At 43.9% G+C, this 21480-nt stretch overlaps 1 protein-coding gene and 1 long non-coding RNA gene across 19 annotated transcripts in view; one reads left to right on the forward strand and one right to left on the reverse strand.

Annotated features, from left to right (window-relative positions):
• Positions 1-3401: 3401 nt before the first annotated feature.
• Positions 3402-5412, reverse strand: LOC102148250 (uncharacterized). 2 transcript variants are annotated; one of them, XR_001378570.3, is made up of 3 exons: positions 4827-5412; positions 4519-4715; positions 3402-3871 (listed from the first exon to the last, which is right to left on the reverse strand). It is a non-coding gene; the product is annotated as an uncharacterized lncRNA (long non-coding RNA). The 2 variants fall into 2 exon arrangements; XR_288539.4 differs by having other exon boundaries at positions 5033-5172.
• Positions 5413-5433: 21 nt separating this feature from the next.
• Positions 5434-21480, forward strand: part of USP4 (ubiquitin specific peptidase 4) — a 42778-nt gene continuing 26731 nt past the window's right edge. For 12 of the 17 annotated variants that reach the window (XR_011426902.1, XR_011426900.1, XR_011426907.1 and 9 more), the window contains exons 1-6: positions 5434-5628; positions 7442-7569; positions 10452-10582; positions 11762-11888; positions 12508-12653; positions 12781-12842. Coding sequence is in view for 9 of the 17 variants with exons in the window: in XM_001497962.6 (XP_001498012.3) it covers positions 5528-5628; positions 7442-7569; positions 10452-10582; positions 11762-11888; positions 12508-12653; positions 12781-12842 (695 nt within the window). In the remaining 8 variants the exon portion in view is untranslated. Of the gene's footprint in view, positions 5629-7441; positions 7570-9203; positions 9292-10451; positions 10583-10727; positions 10906-11761; positions 11889-12507; positions 12654-12780; positions 12843-21480 lie in introns of those variants that run through there. The other 5 variants (XM_014731681.3, XM_070237614.1, XM_023620438.2 and 2 more) reach the window with 5 other exon arrangements.

Genomic DNA, 21480 nt, shown 5'->3' on the forward strand with positions numbered 1-21480 from the left:
TTAAATCTGATAAAATTATGTATACCTATATCAAATCACTATGATGTACACTTCAAATATTTTACAATTTTATTTGTCAATTACACCTCAGTGAAGCTGAAAAAAAATCTGATAAAATTTGGTCAGGCACTTCTTATGCAATTAGCCCTTTATCAGATGACTTCCCTATTCTGTCTCTATGTAGGTCCACAAACAACATTTAAAGCAACTTTATTTTCAGAGCAGCATTCCTGGACTGATGAGCCAAATAAATCTTGCAAGTTTTAACTTTTGTGTAATACTGAATAAAAAATACTAGCTAAAGATTTCCCCAAGAGAACACAGCATGGATTCGTAAAGAATGGGCAGGGATCCCTGTCAGAGTACCCTGAATTTAGCAGGTTTTTGATGTTACAATCACCAAAGAGACTGGAAGAGCATGCTTTCACACAAGGAGGTGTGCATATCTGGGCTGGCACTAAGATAAAGCCCAGCTCCAGCTGGTTAACAAGTTACTAGACATGTGCCTCGCATCAGGTACTGCTGGATTGGGAGCTACAAGCACAGATAAGAGAGGTTCTTGCCCAAGGAGTGAGGTCTCATGGGCCCTGGCCCTAGGGGTAACAGAAGCAAACTCTGAGCCCTGACGTGCTTCAGCTTTGACCTCCCCAAGAACTCAACTCCAGATTTGTCATGTGAGAAAACAAAAATCACCATCTAGGTAGGACACTTGCTGGTGGGTATTCTGTTAGTTGCATCGAGAAGCATTGAGATTGACATGACATGACGGTGGTGTGCTGGGCAGGGGCCCAGCAGCCTTTCCATCATTCATTCTGCAGACAGAAGCTCCACCCCCATCACCCCACCCAGGTCTACTGTAAGCGGTGGCCAGCAAGGCCAGGGGAGGACACCACAAAACAGACCCATTTTATCCAAATGCCTAGAGTCCGAGCAGTATCCAGGGGCATGTGCAGACCACTGTGGATGGTTTCCTACAGTCCTGCAAGCCACCTGGCTCCTCAGGAAGGCAAGTGGAGAGGATGTGAGTCTCCCTGCAGAGAAAGCACTTGTTACCCCAGCCTCCTCTGACCCCAGCATGTGACTATGCCTGTGTACGTGTGTGTGTGTGAATCTAAAGAAGCCCTGGTTCCCTGAGCATACCTTTGCAGACTCATCACGCATCCCCAGAGGCAGGCCAAAGAGAATGTTAAGCAAAGCATGCCTTTGCTCCCTACACCAGTTGCTTAAGTTTCTTTCCCAACAAAGTGTCTGCAACATCACCTTCCATGTTCCTGTAGCACTTTTATCACACAACACATGACACTATAATTACATGTGAAAACATCTTCCCCAATCACATTGGCTGTGAACCCCTGGAGGGTGGGGACTGTAAGCATCTAACAGATTATTAGTCAAATGAAAAAGCCATTAATATCTGGATAATTCTTTCATTAATTCATCCAAGAAATGCTTACTGAGAATCTGCTCTGTGCAAATGGCACACACACAATTAACATCTAAATACCTGTTTATGGTTAAGACATTGATGGTAACAGAATTAGAGGAGGAAGAGAAGGCACTGGCCACAACTGGGTGCAGGGTGCCACACTCCCCATCTGGGCAGGGCTGGCCACCAACAGTGGCATAACCAGAACAGAATCTGAGCAAACAGCATGAGTTTCCAACATAGGAAAGGTGATCCCACTTTCCCTCTGTGAGAGTGGTTCAGGTTTTTGCCTTTGTCACCTTCCTCAGTAACCTAATCCTTATATAACAGAGGTTATAATGTCACTGATAAGATGTTTAATACTTCTAAAATGTACTTCTAGAGCTTTTTATTTTTTCACAGTCCCCTGGGCAGGTTAAGGAAGCACAGGCACAAAGAAAACAAAAATATTTCTCTCCTGATGCCACCTTTAATCACAAGGTGCCCAATATTTGTGACTACTGCCACATGTGCTCTGTGACTGCTGGCCAAGTGTGGACAAAGGGTGACATGGGAAGGCCAACTCCAGCTAGGTGGAGAGCAAGCCATAGTGCCAGTCAAGGTCAGAATTTTATGACTTGCAACAAAATAAAGCTTGAAGTTCACACACCCAGGCGTTACAAACCCTCAGTTAGATCACCACAGTCCAAGATCAAATAGTATGTGACCAAACAGCCAGGCCCGTTCCCTTTAGCTCCCTTCCTGCTTTCTTTCCTATTCTTCTGGCCCAAACTCCCATGGCAATGGGTGGGTTATTCAGTTGTGGGGTTTGGTTATGGGGCCAAGTGAGTGTCCTACTAAGCCTGCACCTCTCCCTAGGGTAAATGGCCAAACAGAGAACACAGCCCTGGGGCCAGAACATCTCCTGAGCTGAATCACTCAATTCATTTCCTCCCAAATCCACAGGTCACTCCCACAATAGTGGGAACACACAGGAAGATCATTGTTCCCAGTTATCAATTTTTAACATTTTAATCAAACTCACTAAAAAAGTTTTAAGCAGGCTGGTCCGGTGTCGCAGCAGTTAAGTTCACACGTTCCACTTCATCAGCCCGGGGTTCGCCGGTTCAGATCCTGGGTGTGGACATGGCACTGCTTGGCAAGCCATGCTGTGGTAGGCGTCCCACATATAAAGTAGAGGAAGATGGGCACGGATGTCAGCTCAGGGCCAGTCTTCTTCAGCAAAAAGAGGATTGGTAGCAGATGTTTGCTCAGGGCTAATCTTCCTCAAAAATAAAAAATAAAAATATTAAAAATATTTAAAAAAAGTTTTAGGGGCCGGCCCCGTGGCCGAGCGGTTAAGTCTGCGCACTCCACTGCAGCGGCCCAGGGTTTCACTGGTTCAGATCCTGGGTGCAGACATGGCACCACTCATTAGGCCATGCTGAGGCGGCATCCCACATGACACAACTAGAAGGATGTGCAACTAAGATACACAACTATGTACCGGGGGGATTTGGGGAGATAAAGCAGGAGAAAGAAAAAAAAGATTGGCAAGAGTTGTTAGCTCAGGTGCCGATCTTTAAAAAAAAAAATTTAAAAAAAAAGTTTTAAAACTTTGGAAATGAGGATCTTCTGACTTTAAAGTTTCACTTTATTCCTTGCATTTTAACTACTGGCACTGTGTAATCTTAATATAAATTTTTAGGAGCTACCCATAATTGGCAGACTATTTTTATAGCTATTTAATAGCACTGAAGAGATCCAGGCTTAAAAAGATTTTCCAAAGTTTTCATTTTTAAAATTAGATTTTGTCCCTCTTTCTAGTGGTGCTGAGTACTTGTCCTACTTCTGCTTCCTTAAGACTGACCCATGCCATAAATGGTAGAGAAGAAACTGCTAAAAAAAGAAGAGGGAAGCAGACACCCTCTAATGTAGGTTCTGAAGTAATGTCGGTAACCCAACTTTCGTTTTCCATAAATAACAGGACTAAAGGTAGTGTTTCTCATTTGATAACATTTTTTTTTCCAGTTTTTTTTTATTGAGTTATTGATAGGTTACAATCTTGTGAAATTTCAATTGTGCATTAATGTTTGTCAGTCATGTTGTAGGTGCACCACTTCACCCTTTGTGCCCACTCCCCACCCCACCTTTCCCCTGGTATCCACTAAACTGTTCTTGGTCCATAGTTTTAAATTCCTCATATGAGTGGAGTCATACACAGATTATCTTTCTCTTGCTGGCTTATTTCACTTAATTCTCTCAAGGTCCATCCATGTTATTGCAAATGGAATGATTTTGTTCTGTTTTGCAGCTGAGTAGTATTCCATTGTATATATGTACCACATCTTCTTTATCCATTCGTCTCATTTGATAACATTTTTAACAATTTCAAAGAACTTTCACAGAAGGGCACTTGTCAGGGTTGGCTCCGTAGATGTAGAATTATTGAATGCTGTACCTTATCTGCAGGGGATTAATTGATACATGGTTATTCAAGGCAGTTTCAATTCCAAATTTATTTTCCCCTGCTATCTACACAACTGCCAGGAGGCATCTGTTACCAGATGATGCATGATAGATGTTCCAGGGAGTGCAAATTAATTTAAATTAGCCAAAACCCAACATAAAAATAGTAAATCTGTTCAGATGACCTACCACACCTTCACCAGGCCAGCTCTCCCTCCTCCACCCCTAACATTGAACATGGCTCGTGTGTTTCTCCTCTCCTCCCTCATAGCTACCCCTCCAGTGAAATGTTACTAATAGGTTTCTGGGCTGCACCATTTTTGGTGTAATGCACCCTCAGCCATTTTGTCTCTGCTCCAAAATCTCCTACAATATCTGTGGGCCATTTAAGGCAGGACATGGGGCCCCTCCGGCCTCCTGTCTAGCTTTAGATCTCAGGCTCTTTCAGTACTCTGTGCCCAGCTCAGTTGGCCTAACGCTCTTTGATCCTGCCCTGCTTGTTCGAGAAACTCTAGTCTCCCCTCCTGTAACAGGCACCATCATTTCTATGCTTTCTTCAAGACCACATTCAAATGCTACGCAAGTCAAAGGCTCCCTTTGACAGCTCCAGGCCCAGTCTTTGGTTCATATTCAATGGCACTTACCACACACTGCTTGGCACTGGGGTTATTTGTGGAAGATTTCTTGTCCTCTGTTAGACTGTGTAAGTGCAGGTATTGGGTCTTATTTATCTTACTTTTCTCTGAGAGCAAGAACTGCTAGACAAGTGAATGGAGACTCATGCAGACCGGCTGCCTGGCATCGTCGTTGCTGTGGGCTTACTACCCACTCCAGAGGAGAGCTGTATTTTTTGTATGCAGGGTTAAGAGGAAAACACACAGTGTTCAGGACATTGTACCTTGTTGCAGTAACAAATTAAGACTCCTAGGCACCTTTTATATGGAGAACACACCTGGACCTCTCCTTCCCACGTTACGTTGACACTCTGCAGCTGCTTGTCTCCCTGACAACGCAAGTACCTAGCTCAGCAGTGGGGGAGGGCTTGTGGAATTCTGCCGTGGGCCAGGTGATTCTGGCGTGGACTGTTTGGGACGTTGTTAACGACTAGACCACACCGTCGAGTCCCGGTCCCAAGGCGCTGCTGCACCAGGCACTCACCAAAATCCCTGTAGGGCCTCCAGGACAGGAATACCGATCCCGCTTTTGTGCAGTTAAGGACTCGCCTAAGGTCTCTGCTGAAAGCAGAATGGCAGGAATGACAAGAAAATAGAGTTCCAGGGCTTCTCGCACCGGTTGCTGCGTTTATTTAAGACCAGAATAACCCCGCAGGCCAGGACGGAGTGCCAGAGGGTCGCGGGCTACCAGATGGCCACGCCGCGGAGCGGCCTTTAGGACTGGAGGAGCAGCGGCTCCCTCTCCGGCGTCTACCACCTCTTCCGGCTCCCTCCCTGGTCCCCCGCGTACCGGAGGAATAGGGGCGCCGCCCAAGCAGAGAAGATAGAAAGCAGCGCGGGGCAGGCACTCAAGCCCGCGAAGGGGTGGGCTTGGGCGCGCTCACGCGCGTGCGTGCGTGCGTGCGTGGATGGGCGCGGCCCCCAGCACGCCGTGCGCCAGGCGGACGTCCGGGCCGGCTAGGCCGGGGCAGTGGACGAGATGGCGGAAGGCGGAGGCTGCTGTGAGCGACCGGATGCAGAGACCCAGAAATCCGAGCTCGGGGCCTTGATGAGGACCACGCTCCAACGAGGGGCGCAGTGGTGAGCGCCGAGCCCGTTTTTCCGCCGCAGAGGCCGGGGGCCGGAGCTCTGGCTCTCAGGCCCGCCTTTATCGCCTTGGGTGGGAACCGGCCAGAGGCGATGTTAGTGACCCTGAGAGAGTTAGTGACCCTGACCCCCACCCCTCAGGAGAAGGACCCGAGGATCGTCTCTGGGGAAGGGTGGGCGGAGCTGAGGGTCGTCCCGGTCCTTACGGAGCCCCAGGAGGCGGACCCGGCGGGGACAAGGCCGCAGGATGAAGAAAAGGGGAATGCTCACGGGGACCTTCAGGATGGGAAGAGCCCTTTACTCCGAGGACTCGCTGTGTGACCTTGGGTAAAGGCGTCAACACCTCACGGACCCCGGTTCCTTACTGTTAAAACCGGAGTAGCAATATTTGGCCCTCCGTCCTCAGTGGGTTAAGACGAAGATTAGAAATACATATTTTGTAACTTGTAAACTGCCGAACAGATATCTGAAAGCCTCAGGTTATTTTGGTAGCAAATGTCAAAATAATTTTGCAGCAGCGTTTCGAATTGGAAGAGGAGGGTAGCCTACAGCCCAGATAAAAAGAAGATTAAAAGTCTAGGGTTTGGAAAAGCAAGTCTGAGACAAGAGCTTTCTTAATAAATTGTTTAGGGAAGGGACAGTATTTCCAATAGTGAAGAGATTCGCGGGTGGTGTTATTGTGTGGAAGTAGAAAACTGAGGCTTGGCTTTGCATTGAACATGATTGAGCGTCCCTCTTAAAGAAACCATGATAAGGCCACTTAAAATGACAGAGGAATGAGCAGCGAAGAGAGAGGTTGGGGTTAAGAGGAATTCAGATGTGGCCTTACGGTGTTCCTGAGCTGGCCAAGCTGTGAAAGGCGGGGTAAGCAGAAGTACTTTTAGAAGTTATCCGGCATAGGAGTGATGTATGAAGAATACTCAGCAGAAGCAGAGGAAGTTTGAGATAGACTAAAATCACACACAGAAAGTGTTTGGAGGGTTTTGTTTTCTTGGAGGGAAAAGAGCATTTTAGAGATTTGGGTGTATTTATAGATTCATGTGGCCTCTGGGAAGCTGCCTGATCTCCTCTGAAGTTTGTTGGTTATAAAATTTGAAGGACTTACCAATATAATTGTTGTGCTTTGTTTCCCCACAGAGGTTTCCCTTTTCCTTCTGTCTTAATTGTAAAACAGCATAGTGATACTTTTAAAATATAACCAGATCAACTTAATGCTTTTTGACAAGCTAAACATACCTAGACACTATCATATATATATATATGTATGTGTGTGTATATACATGTATGTGTGTGTGTGTATATGTACATGTATTTCCAAACATATGTACCCACATTTTTTTATATCTTGTTGGGTCCTCAAAGGAAAACTGAAGTGTGGGATGTTATCATCCCATTTTCAGAAATGAAATTAGTTTAATGCTATTCGCATCAAGCAGAGCAGTGTAACCAAACTGCCTACCTGGACCAGGACCTCTATAAAGATCCTTATGAAGTTAATGACTTGGTCATTAGCAAACAAGATTTTTGCCTGTAGAAAGACTTCCTTTAAATAAGCATTTTGAAGTCAATCATTTCCTTCCTTTCATATATTCATTCTTTCAACAATCAATTCGTTAATGGATGCCTGCTCTGGCCCAGGCTCTCTGTGCCATGTAGGCCCTAGCCCTGCTCCTGCTTTTGTGAGTGTGTTTTTTAGTGGGGATTGCTTGTTCCCCAAGTGGAAAGACCATAAAAAATATTAAGGGAGCACCTGCAGAAACTTACCACCTCAGCTTTTCTGGTATAGTAAATTTTTGTCTGTCTCTAGGTATCTTATTGACAGCCGGTGGTTCAAGCAGTGGAAGAAGTATGTGGGCTTTGACAGCTGGGATATGTACAACGTGGGTGAACACAGCTTATTTCCCGGCCCGATAGATAACTCTGGACTTTTTTCAGGTGTAGTATCCTATTGCTTTTCTAACTGAAATATCCATCTGGGCGATGACCTAAGGTCATGTTTATCTGTAACACGGACAGTGTGAACCTGGCATTCCAATTGTGAGGGGATAGAAACAAGTGTCCTCAATTTGTGTCTATAGCAGAAGTCTTTGCGACCCTCAGATAGAAGTTAAGCTGCTTTTTTCCTAAATTAACTGTTTGTAACAAGAGCATGCTTCTAGCATTTTAAATCTTTTTTTTTTTAAATTAGTTCTGCTAGAGATTTCAGATTTCAGATTAGTATATGGAATGGAAAGAAATAATATTTTGAAGTCGCATCTGGAATCTGAAATTTTGGAACCAGAATTTTTTGTGTTACCTTTGCAGTGGAGCAAATTGTAGACCTGTCAACATTCATCAAACATTCCCGTGGTGGCCTATGTTTGTCATAGAAGTAGTGTGAGGAGAGGTGGAAGGTCAGTAGAGTTATGGTTACAGTTAGCTCCCAATGGAAGAAGTGATTGAAAAAGTGATGTATGACACACCTGAGTTTGGCTTGCCCCTATAAATGCAGAAATGACAGTTGGCCTTTCCTAGGCTTTATTCTGCCTGACGTTAGACTCCCTTGCAAACAGGACAGAGGTGATCTGTTGCCTGTGCCCAAAATCAGGGCAGCAGAAAGGCAGACAATGCATGAGGCTTGATCCAAGTACCTATCACTAACCTGAGTGTTTTTAAAAATGAGTAAGGCTTCAATGCAGACATTGTTTTAGGGTAGATCTAAATAACATAATAAACAATGTCATATGCTTTGTTTCCTGATGTAGGCATTATACCATGAAGTTGCCACAAGGGATCATTGTGTTATGTTTGTGCTTTCTCCTTTTCCCTCTCTTCTGTTTTTTTGAAAAAGTGTATTCTTGACTTTTAATAGTAATAGTGATGAGAATCCTAGAGCTGGAGGGGCCCTCTGAAGTCATTTTGCATGACCTTCAGCTAAGGGCATGTCCCCCGATTTGATGTCACCTGGTTTTGGCTTGAAACATTTGCTGTATGCTTGGGAAGTGAAAATTGCATTCCAGTCAGATCCTGGAACACTGACAGTGCAGGAATGACCTCTCTCTGGTGAATGAGGTCCCTGTTAATTCCTAGGCTCTCAGTCACCTGCCAGTCCCAGTCTGGCTGCCTTCCACCGAGGGTCATGGAGTGGCCTGGAGGGGGCTCTTGAAAGTGCAGGAAGGAGAGGGTAGAACATACCCTTGCTGATGTTGTCTCTCGAGCACCCCTTGTCTCATTGACACCTTTGCTCCTGCTGTATATCAGATAGAACCCCTACACTTTGACCAAGCTGTGCTCCTATTTTCCCCCTTTATTTGCCTCTTTGTTGAAGACATTTTCAGAGGCTAAATCCTCATTTTAGAACCCTTATGTGATGTTTAGCATGATGCCCTTGAATGATCTAGTTTTGAGTGAGAATAGTGACTGCATTGAAAATTCAATTAAGTCTTCTGCATTTGCTATAGGGTCATAAGAATGACATGTTTGGGGAAATTGTCACTCAGCCCCAGAGGGGAAAGAGCCCTGTAGGATTGATGTACTTTGGGTTGAGGATGCTGAAAGCTGTTGGTTTCTTTCCCACATTTGAAGGTTTCTGGTTGCTGTTTGGCACAGTACAGGTGGCCAGATCTGCGTAGTGTTTAGTGTTAGAAATGAAGAAGGTGTTTCTCCCCAAGTAAGACAGTAAGTGGATAACTTTTATGAGTTTTAATTTGTAAATCAGAGAAAAGTTTGGAGTTCAGGTGTCAGTTGTTTTTGGAAGCTCTTGTCTCATACAGACTGATAAATACTGCCCCTGGACCATCTTGTTGCCAAACAGAAAGGGTGTGGTCTCTCAGTGTTAATAATCATGCTAGGGGCTGGCCCGGTGGCAGAGCAGTTAAATTTGCACATTCCGCTTCTCAGCTGCCTGGGGTTCGCCGGTTCGGATCGCAGGTGCAGACATGGCACTGCTTGGCAAAAGCTATGCTGTAGTAGGCATCCCATGTATAAAGCAGAGGAAGATGGGCATGGGTGTTAGCTCAGGGCCAGTCTTCCTCAGCAAAAGGAGGAGGATTGGCAGTAGTTAGCTCAGGCTAATCTTTCTAAAATAATAATAATAATAATAATCATGCTAGAGCTGCTGTGGAAAGTGGTTGGCTCATCAATGAGGAGGATCCACCTTTTATTTTTCAATTATGGTAAAATACACATAACATAAAATTAGCATCTTAACCATTTTTAAGTATACAGTTCAGTAGTATTAAGCATATTCACATTGGGTTTTTTTTTTTCCTGAGGAAGATTTGCCCTGAGCTATCAGCTATGCCAATCTTCCTCTTTTTTTAGTATGTGGGCTGCCAGCACAGCATGGCCACTAACAGAATGGTATAGTCTGTGCCTGGGAACTGAAACTGGGCCACCAAAGCAGAGTGCACTGAACTTAACCACTAGGCCACTGGGGCTGGCCCTGCTTTCTTAGTAAATCTTTCAGGGGAAGATGATATCTGACCTTAATGCAGTTTCACTAAACAGAATATTATGTTAAATATTCATAATTAACTATTTTAATTGTGGAAGCTGAAAGCACTTTGAAAATGTAAACTAGAGTTTTTCTCTTTTATCCTACCTTCTCTTTCCAATTATAGAAGAAATATAAGTTCCTCATAAAATGTTCAGAAAGCATATCTGAAAGCAAAGACTAGTCAAGTCTGTGCTGTGTTATGGCCAGTGACAGAGTTTTGGGATTTTCTGTCCTGTTTCTATAAATACTTAAATTCCTATAAATAAGTACGTAAGAGTCATGTAAAACAAACATTTCTGGGGAGAAGAGCAGTGAGTTATGTGCTGTTTTCCTTTCTCAGATCCTGAGAGCCAGACATTGAAAGAACATTTAATTGATGAATTGGACTATGTATTGGTCCCAACTGAGGCATGGAATAAGTTACTAAACTGGTATGGCTGTGTAGAAGGCCAGCAGCCCATCGTCAGAAAAGTGAGTACATGAATTGTCACACCCACTGGTCAGTGTCTGCAAGTGCTCCCTGGGGGACACTGACTGGTGTTGGTTTCCTGGGGTACTGGATGTCCCTAAGTGGTTGAATGGAGGTATTTGAGGCCTTGTTTCTGGTTCTCTTTAGGGAATTGTGGTTGTGAGTGGTGGTGAGTGAGGCTGCTCACCCAGGATGTTACAATGAGTGGCCTCCAAACATCAGAGCTGCCCAGTGCCTTGGGATGAGTCCCCTGGTGCCGTGAGAGCACTTTCTGGAAGGCTCTATGAGAGAAAGTTCACTTGGGGTCATATGGACATACAGTAATGTACTGCTTCTTGTTTATCTTACAACCTTTCTGATACTGTTTTTTCCCCTGTGCTTGGGAGTCTTGGGCCACACTGATGAGTATCTCAAAAAGCAAGTGTTCATAGCCTAGAGAATAGCCTCTTGAGGAAAGGTAGGCCCTGGGATAGAAACCCAGATTGTTAACTCCTCTGGTAGACAGGACTCATGAGAAGACTACTACGTTGAGTCCCAGAGTTTTTTTCTTGTCCTACCAGAGGGGAAATCACAGGAGCCTGCGTGCCTGCCAAAATATAGTAGTTGGATAAATTTCTCACTCTGCCTGGTGTGTAGTTCTCCTTAGCAGAGTAGGGAAGAATTGCAATCCTGAAGCCATGCTTCTAAGAGTCATTCTTCAGGGCCAGGACTGCCTTCTTTCTCCAGCTTGAAACCTGGGATCCTGAGAGGGGTTAGAGCTCAGAAGGTTAGGGGCATGCCATTCTCCTGCAGACGTCCCCTAATGCCCACTCTGCTGCCATGTGGTGAGCGTTCTGCAAAAGGATTTAACTATATTCTCTAGTCCTCTAATTCGACAGAGCCTGCAAGGGAAGCGTCATGATCCCCACTTAGAGATGAACAATGACTTCCCTGTTGTGCACTGTCATTTCTATCTCTGGTTCCATCGAGGTGCTCTTGGTTGGTCCTAGTGAGTGGACAAAAGATTTTTAAACACCTAGGACAGATACTGGCAGCTTTAAATCTGTACTTCTGATCCCCTGATCACTTAAGGAAACTGATTATCATGTTGATTCTGCCTTTTGTCACTGATGAGACATGTTGATTCCAAAACTGCCCCAGTGTGGAACTACTGCTTCTTCACCCATGCCTCTTGTTCACAGGTTGTAGAGCATGGTCTGTTTGTCAAGCACTGCAAGGTGGAGGTGTATTTGCTAGAACTGAAGCTCTGTGAGAATAGTGACCCCACTAACGTGCTGAGTTGCCATTTCAGCAAAGCAGACACCATCGGTAAGTACCTGGGCTGGGGTTCCAGATATCCAGTGAGAGAGTGCAGAGAGCATTGTGGCTGATGGGAGGGAAGCTGGGGTTCCCTCTTCAGAATTGCTACCCAGATAATCTCAGGTTGTGATTACCAGTTTTGAACTGGTAATCCCCAGAACATTCTTATGGAGAGCTAAGTTTGGGAATCATGTTCTATAGAACACTGGGCATGGTCCCTGCCCATTTGGCATATGGTAATACAGATGAAGAAATGCAGATTCAGAGAGGTTAAAGTAACATTCAAAAGTTTGAGTGAGAAAGTGGCAAAGCGGGTATTTGAAACCACATCTGTCTTAATTCCAAAGATAAGTTTTCTCACTTTTTCATGTTGCTTCTGTGCTATAAATGGGACCCACATCATCAGAGAAGGAGAAACATAGGGAAAGTTTCTGGGTGTGTGAGTGCAAGAGGACGCCCATGGAAGATGTTTGGACTTAGGAGTCACCAAGGGGCTGAGGTCAGTCAGAACTTTTGATCCAAAGCATCCTGTGACCATCTGAAAAGGAGGATGAGTGTTTGCTTGCCATGGCTGTGTTTATCCTTGCATCTGGGAAAAGCCCTGAGTGATGTTTCTGTCTTTTCCCAGCAACCATTGAGAAGGAGATGCGGAAGCTGTTTAACATTCCTGCAGAGCGTGAAACGCGGCTGTGGAACAAATACATGAGCAACACCTATGAGCAGTTGAGCAAGCTGGACAACACTGTCCAGGATGCTGGGCTATACCAGGGTCAGGTAGGAGGGCCCAGGCCATGCCAACAGGCATCTCCGCCCACACTGTGTGGCCAGATATCTTCTGGTTCTGAGCATGTCAGAAGTGAGGTGTTTTGCATATTCCTCATATGGTTTCCCTTTCACTCAGGTGCTAGTAATTGAGCCCCAAAATGAAGATGGCACATGGCCAAGGCAGACCCTTCAGTCAAAGTAAGTGAACTTTTCCTCTCTTGTAGTTGGGCACACAGGTCTAAGAGAGACACCATTACCTAAAGTAAATTATTTGTGCTAAGAAAAAATTTTTCTGAATCAGATGAAAAAACATATTTGATTTTATATCCAGGATTTTATAACCCTGGCCTTTGGTAAGCAGCAGGTTGGGCTGCCATCTAAGTGACAGTTGTCTGGGTGTGTGAACAAGGCAGTAAGGCTCTCCTTGTTGAGAATTTGAGAGGAGAACGGGCCAGGATCTGGGAATGCTGCTCTGCCAAGAAATGGCTTTGTTTTTGTCAAGGGCTTTTATTTTCTCCATCTATAGTTAGAGGCTTTGATGGAAAAAAGAGGGCTCAGGCGTGGGGTCTTGTATGACTTGAAGGTAATAGTTTGATCCCACCTCACTCTTTACCCAGTGGCTTGTTACTCATTCTTGCCCTTGTCACTTGCTGGGGGAATTAATCTACTACTAAACTGGGACTCTGTGTACCTCTGTCTCAGGAGATGTTTATGTGTGGTGTGGAATTATGCGTGTCCTGAGAAGGGTTCATAAAATGGTGATGAATTTTTCTTATGGTGTAAGACGGGGAATTTGTGTCTGTATTCTGATAGTTATAGGGATAGTGGTGGTCTTTGCTCTCTTTCCTCAGTGAGGCCTTGGGCAGTGACTGTTTTATGTGATGGGCTTGTAGCCATCCTTCCAGAATCATGAAAACTATGAGCTCTCTCTTGAGAAACATGGAAGAAGACACAACATATTGCCAGCAATCTCAAGGGTTTTACAGACATCCTTGAGGCCTAGCCGTGGCCTCTAGTTTAGGAAACCCTGGTACCCAGTTCCTGACGAGATGAGAAAATAGCTGTGTTAGGCAGAATAATGCCCCCCCTAAAGATGTCCATGTCCTAATCCTCAGAACCTATGAATATGTTAAGTTATATGGCAAAAGGGACTTTGAAGATGTGATTAAGGATCTTGAGATGGTGAGATTATCCTGGATTATCTGAGTGGGCCCAGTATATCACAAAAGTTTTTATAAATGAAAGAGAGAGACAGGAAAGTCAGAGAAGGAGATGTGAGGACAGAAGCAGAGTCAGAGTGATGAAATGTGAGAAAGACTTGACTGGCTGTGAACCAGGGAATGTGGGCAGCCTCTGGAAGGCTCTAGAGCCACCACAAAGGAACACAGCTTTACCCACATCTTGATTTTGGCACAGTGAGAATCATTTTGAACTTCTGACCTCCAAAACTGTAAAATAATAAATTTGTGTTGTTTTAAGCCACGAAGTTTCTGGTAATTTGTGACAACTAGCCTAGGCTGCTAACTATCTTCTTGGGACTGGAATTGCTGCAGAACTGAGGGAAAATAACATAGAAACTGTGAGAACCTCTTAGGTAGACAGAGGGAGTTGGATTCCAATCTGTGAGATAGGGTTGGCAGCTTGGAGCAGAAGAGGCTGGGTGTACTAGCCAAGGGAGACTGTTTTGTGCCTTTTTCTCTTCCCAGCATTGCTTTTCCCTATCCCTTCTACACACTGAGGCCTAAGAGATTCTAGTAAAGGGAGACAGCTTTTGGAAAAGAGCAGTGCCTCACTGACATTCCCTGAAGGTTAAGAGTGTCCTGGTAAAGTGTGGCCAATGGCTAGGGAGCCCAAGGTGGAATTCCTGAAGCACGTTCCCCTCCCCACTCCACCAGTAGTGCTAGACACTGTTCTAGATGCTGAGGATACAGCAGTAAACAAAGCACAGTATCCTCAAAGAGCAGAAATAAATAAGAAAAATACACATGTCCAATGGTTTTTGTTTTTGTTTTTGTTTTAAAGATTGGCACCAGAGCTAACAGCTGTTGCCAATCTTTTTTTTTGTTTTGCTTTTTCTCCCCAAATCCCCCGAGTACATAGTTGTATATTTTAGTTGTGGCATGTGGGATGCTGCCTCAGCGTGGCCTGATGAGTGGTGCCATGTCCGCGCCCAGGATCCCAGCCAGTGAAACCCTGGGCCACCGAAGTGGAGCGCGCAAACTTAACCACTCGGCTGCAGGACTGGCCCCGTCCAATGGTTTTTAAGCACTGTGGAAAAAAATCAGAGGAGAAAATCAGCGAGTGCTAGGCTTTGGGAAGGGGAAGATTTAAACAGGACGGTGGAGAGGCCTTGGAGGTACCATTTGAACATAGTCATGAAGGAGGTGAGGGAATCAGCAGTGAGTATGGTGCTTAATGGGGAGAATAACATTGTAAGGTCGAGGTGACAGCAGCTGCAGAAGTCCTGAGGCAGAGGCAGGCCTGGTTGAAGACCAGCAGGAATTTGCTGTGGCTGGAGCTAGGAAAGATGACAGGAAGGTTGAAGGGATGAGACCTGAGACATGACAAGGTGGTAGGCCCTGTTGCCCTTGTGAGACTCTGGATTCTAGCTTTGCCTCTTGGTGATGTAGGGAGCTCTTTGAAGGGGGTGTGGTGAATGGAGCAGTACTGTGATCTTACCTGGTGAACAGCTCACAGGGAACTATAATGAGAAGATGACAAATATAGTCATGAAAAAAAGAAAGTGACAAATTGACAGCCTGTGCTAGGTGGAGCAGCATTCATGTTCCAAGCCTCATAAGAAGATGAAATAAGCATAATGAATATCCTCAAGAAGAGGAGGAAATAGGTATACAAAACAGGAACAAGGAGACATACTTGTGAACAAAGAATTCAGGGGATGGGTTGAGTAGCAGAGTGGATGTAACTGAAGACTTAATGAACAGATTGGAAGATCAGGTTGAGGAATTCTAGAAGGTGTTATGAAGGGATAAAGAGGTGGAAGATAATAGGAGAAAAACGGTATGGAGAATGGGAGTAGAAATGTCAATATCCATAAAATAGGAATCTCAGAAGCAGAAATGAAATGACGGGAGCAAGGGGAAGAAAATGTTAGAAGATGTATTGACTGAGGGTTTCTCAGAAATCATAGAAGATGAAAGATCTCAAAGAATGCTAACCACAACAGGTAAATGAAAGCCTGTATCTAAACACTTCAGAAATTTAACAAAGATGTACAGAAAATTCCAAATCTTTTTGTGTTTTTGTTTTTGTTTCTTTTTTAAAGATTTTATTTTTCCTTTTTCTCCCCAAAGACCCCCAGTATATAGTGGTGCATTTTTAGTTGTGGGTCATGCTAGTTGGGGCATGTGGGATGCTGCCTCAGCATGGCCTGGTCAGAGGCGCCACGTCTGCGCCCAGGACTCGAGTTGGTGAAACCCTGGGCTACCGAAGCGGAGCGTGCAAACTTAACCGCTGGGCCACGGGGCCAGCCCCTCCAAATCCTTTTGAAGGAAAAAGTCAAAAAGGAATACGCAGATTAATATCAAACTTCTGAACAGCAAGAATGGATCTAAGAGAGACTTTTTTAGGTCAAAATAACTTTAAAACTAGAATTTTATATCCTGCTAAGCTGTTGACCTTAAGGGGTTTTCCATGCAGAGCTGCTCCCTGAAAACCTCTTAGAAGAAGCACTGTTAGAGTCCAGGGACATGCAGTAAAATCCATATGGTGTGAGGGAGAGTACACAACTAGTGAAGTGTTCTTTTGACCGGAAAAGCAAGGGTTTTGTGACTTTGGAGTAAGGAAAGATTTGTTACACAAGCCACAGCACCACACATTATAGAGGAAAAATGGATGGTGTGGATGACTTAAATTAAGAACTTCTGTTCATTGAAGAGTAAAAAGAGTGAGAAAAGATATTTGCAATCCATACGTCTGACAAATTACTTATGTCCAAAATTTCAAAGAAACCTCTACAAGTCAACAAGAAAAAGTCAGACAACCCTGTTAGAAAAGAGGGCAAAAAACCTTTTAACAGTCACTTTACAAAAGTGGATATCTGGATGGCTAGTGAACATATGGAGAGGTGCTCAACCTCAGCAGTCATCCAGAAATGGCAAATTAAAACCACAGTGCATTGCTTCTGACACACCTGCCAAAATGGCTAAATGAAAAAGATAGTACTAAGTGTTGTTGAGGTGTGAAGTAACCCGAATTGTTGGACCCTGCTGATGAGAGAGATAAATTGGTACAGTGATTTTAGAAGATTTGGCAACAAGTACTAAGTGAAGAATTATATACATATTCTACAGCTCAGCAGTCTACTCCTAGATATACAACCAACAGAAATACATCCCATATTTACTTAAATATGTGTTCAAAGATGTTCAAGACAGCACTGCTTGTCATAGTCAGAAGCTGGACCTAACCCAAATGTCCACCAATGATAGAGTGGATAGATAATTTGTGGTGGATGCACACAATGGAATTTTGTGTAACCACAACAACATTGAGTCTCAGTAAGCAATGTTGAATAAGAGAAACCAGACACAATACAAGGCATGCAATATGATTCTCTTGATATAAAGCTTAAGAACAGGCAAAACTAGTGTTAGGGACTCAAGGTTATGATGGTAGTTAGTTTGGGGAAGGTGTGACTTAGGGAGTGTGAGGTGGACACCTGGGGGGCTGGTGCTGTCCTGTTTCTTTGTCTGGTTACTCGTTACGTAGATGTATTCTGTTGGTGAAAATTTCTTGGTTCTTGTACTCTCGTGATTTATATATTTCTGTATGTCATACTTCAATAAAAAGTTTAATAATAAGAAAAGTTTAAGAAAGCAACCTATATCAATAACAATTACAAAGGGTTCCTGGACCCAATTCCAATCTGTGTGTGTGGAGGCTTCCCCACACCAACAAGCAGTCCTTGGACGCCAGCAGGGTGTCTGGGAATTCCACTCAATTCTGGCACTTTCTACTAGAGATAGAATCAGATTCCATGAATAAAGGGCTTGGTCCCACAAGACCACCCTCCTCTTCAGATGCCAGTTGAAAACCCAGGTTGGTACCTCTGCTCTCTACCGACAGGCTGCAAACTGGAGGTTCCAATGAACAGGTTCCAACAACCCCCTTCAACTCAAGATGCCAGTCGCAAGTCCAGGTTGTTAACCTATACTTGTGACCAACTGGCTATAAATCAGAGGTTCCTAAGACCCCCTCCTCAGATTTGATTAATTTGCTAGAAGGGTTCATAGAACTCAAGAAAACCCGTTTACTCACTAGATTACTGACTTCTTAGAAAGGACATTAAAGGATATGAATCAACAGCCAGATGAAGAGATAAGGAGGGCGAGGTCCCAAACAAAGGAGCTTCTGTCTTCATGGAGCTTGGGGCCTTGCACAGTGGCACATGGAAGCATTCTGGTTCCCTAGCATGGAAGTTCTCAGAAAGAAGGATTTAAGAGCTGTCTTTTTGGGTTTTATGTAGGCTTTATTATGTAGTCATGATTGACTCAGTCTTTGGCTGTTGATTCAACCTCAAGCCCCTGCTCCGCTACCTGGACATCAGGGGGTGGGACTGAAAGTTCCAGTCCTCTGATCACCTGGCTGGTTCTTTTGGCAAGTAGCCCAGACCCTTGGGTGGGATCCAAAAGTTACCTTCGTTAACATAAACAAGACACTTTTATCATTCTGAACACTTAGGAAATTCCAAGAGTTTTTGGAGCTGTGAGCCAGGAAATGTAGATGAAGACCAAATATTATATGAGAAATATGTTTTGGTCGTCTGAATGGCCAAATATATATTTCTTATAAATCACAGTATTGCAACAATCCAGAAGTAAATTCTGGGTAATCCCAACATGGAAGACAAGTGAAGAGATGGGAGGCAGTAAAGAGCAGAGAGAGATGAAAATGTCCTGAACTGCTTTTCTTGGGGGGAATGTAGATAATTATAAGTTTAAGTAATTGATGGAGAAAAATAAAAATAGTTGTAGATCCTAATAAGTTAATGAAGTAACTACCAGAAATATAAAAATAGAATTTGTAACTTTGAAACGTGCTTTGTTCATTAGGTAAAGTTTGGTGGGAATTAACAAAGACCTGAAAATCAGTATGTTAAGCAAGATAGATGCGTCTGTCTTTCTAAAAAGAATTTCTGAGGTGAGCAGACCAGTGCTGGTATTCTTAGAAACCCAGCTGCTCTGTTCTGTTGCTCTGCTGTGTGGCTTTTACTTCAAAGGTGGTCACCTCATGGTCCAGGTTGACTGCTGGAGCTGAGGCGATTATAGCTGCCTTCAGGTAGCTAGGAGGAGGAAGCAGGAAGGACATACTCCTTCCTTTTAAGGAAGTTTCCTGAAAGTCACACATGAAACCTCCCGTAACATGTCTCTGGCCAATTGTTTGACCACACCTGGCTTCCGGGGAGGCTGGGAAATGCCTTTTAGCAGGGTTGCAAGGTGTCCAGCTAAAAATTGCGGTTCATGAACTAAGGAAAAAGGGAAGAATAGCTATTGGGAAGTGGAAGGAAAAAAAACACCTCTTTTTCTTCTCGACTCTGTGAATATTTCTGGCCACCAAACGTGTCGGGGTTTATCCCATATCAACCAATCTCTGACACCAGCTGGGTGTTCTACAATTTAACTCAGTCTTGACACTGTTTACCTGGAGATAGTGTCAGATCCCATAGGTTAAGGGCTCAGTCCCAGAAGACTGCCCCCACTTTAGATGCCAGTCACAAGTCCAGGTTGTTACCTGAGCTTCTGATGACCAGCTGTAAATCAGAGGTTCCCATGACCCCCTCCTTGGGCTTGATAATTTGCTAGAACAGTTCATGGAACTCAGGAAAACAGTTTACTTACTCGATTACGTTTATTATGAAAGGATATAACTCAGGAACAGCAAAATGGAAGATATGCTTAGGCAAGGTATAGGAGAAGGGTCCAGGAGCTTCTATGCTCTTTCCAGGCATGCCACCCTTCTAGCATCTCTACGTGTTCATCAACTCAGAAGCTTTGCAAACCACCTACTTAAGGGAATTTTATGGAGGTTTCTGTAAGTTGGCAAGATTGATTAAATCTTTTCGCCCTTGGTGACTGAACTCAGTCTCTAGCCCCTCCTTAGAGGTAGGGTAAAGGGGATGAGTGAAACTTCCAACCCTCTAATCACTGGTTGGTTCCGCTGGCAACCAGCCCTCCATCCTTTGTTAACTTAAACTGAAGTGTGGTTGAAAGGTCTTGTTATAAATAACAAAAGAAACTCCTTTCACCTTTATCACTTGGGAGCTATTTCAGGAACCTAGGAGAAAAAACAAATAAATGATGTTCCCATCACTCTTATCACTTAGAAAGTTGCAAGATTTTTAAGAGCTGTGTACCAGGAGCCATGGACAATACCAAAATATGTATTTCTCCTTATAAAGCACAGTATCATAGGAGGAATCAGGAAACTGCATCACCTAAAAAGGAAAATTCAATGGAAGGCAAGAAAGAAGGAAAAAAAGAACACCTGAAAAGTATGGTAATTAGAAAATGTGAACTAAGGAGGCTGAATTAAGTTCAGCTGTAACAGTAATTAGACTATAGGTTAAAGTCGCTAATCAAAAGACATGAACTCTTGGGTCAGATTTTTTTAAAAAACCAGCCATGTTCAGTAATACATTGTCTGTCAAAGAAGACACAGAGGGATAGAAATGGAGGGAATGGAAAAGTACATCAAGTGACTGTGTGATCCAGGGAAAGTCATTGACTGGCTTAATCCTTTTTTTAAACCAAATTTTACATATATCCTGGTCAAATTTACATATATCCTGGCCAGGAGAATAGTATAATGAAATTGTTTCCATTCAACTCTTTTATTGACTGGTGAGGGCCTCCTTGTAAATTCTGAGCATTTTCAGATAGTTTTCTCTTGTGGATTGCTCCAACCTTTGTGTTAGTGCTTCCAAGGTTTTCTGTAGACCTGGCCTCATTTCTCTCTCTCTCTCTTAACTTTACTTGCATGAGGTCTGTAAGGCCTGGTTAGCTCTGTACCACGGTCTCCTTTAAAGGCTGCCTGCCTGGAGTTGGAAGAGGTCAGTGTTCCTGAAATGGAGATGTGAGTGCACGCAGATGAGGGTTAACAGTGTTAGTGTAGAGAGATGACAGCTTAGGATGTTGTGAAGGCAGTGAGGGTTCTGGCTAAGAGTTCATTGTTATCTTAATAATAATGCCAGAAGCTGGACTTGGGATACTTACAGTCAGTCTTAAAGGGTGGGCTCATCCTTAGAGCAGCATTTAGCCTGGAGGACATCTGAGAAGCAAGCAGAGTGCAATGGAGCAAGGAGGGCAGGCATGGGTATGTTATAGGGCCTCAGCCTTTGGTCTAGGGCATGTTTGATTTGTAATTAATAATGATCTTACATGACTAGGAGGAGAGAATATCTCAGTAGAAAGGTGCTGGGAGACCAGAGGCTTAACTAGAGTGTCTTTTACAAGCAGAGGGATCCTTATTTAGGGGTTTAGCCTCTGTTTTTTAGAGTGCTTGTGGCATGAGACTCAGTCACAACTGAGAGTGAGGTCTCACCTAATCTAATATGTGCACTTGAGAGTCAGGTGTTTCCCACTGATGCCTATTTCCCAGCCTGCAGCGCCCCAGGGTGTGCTTTGAGCCTGCCTGATGACAAATGACAAGTGCCCAAGCATTTCCCAGACACAAGTCACTTTTTTGCACAGAGTTCTTTCTTTTGATTTGTTGGTCAAGAGTGGGGTTTCTAAAAAACTGTTGTGTAAATTTTCAAGCATATAAAAAAATATCTTTATGTACTCTTTGTTGGTTTTCTTTTGATTGAATTTACTCT

Source organism: Equus caballus, chromosome 16, assembly GCF_041296265.1.
Source record: "Equus caballus isolate H_3958 breed thoroughbred chromosome 16, TB-T2T, whole genome shotgun sequence".
NCBI lineage: Eukaryota > Metazoa > Chordata > Mammalia > Perissodactyla > Equidae > Equus > Equus caballus.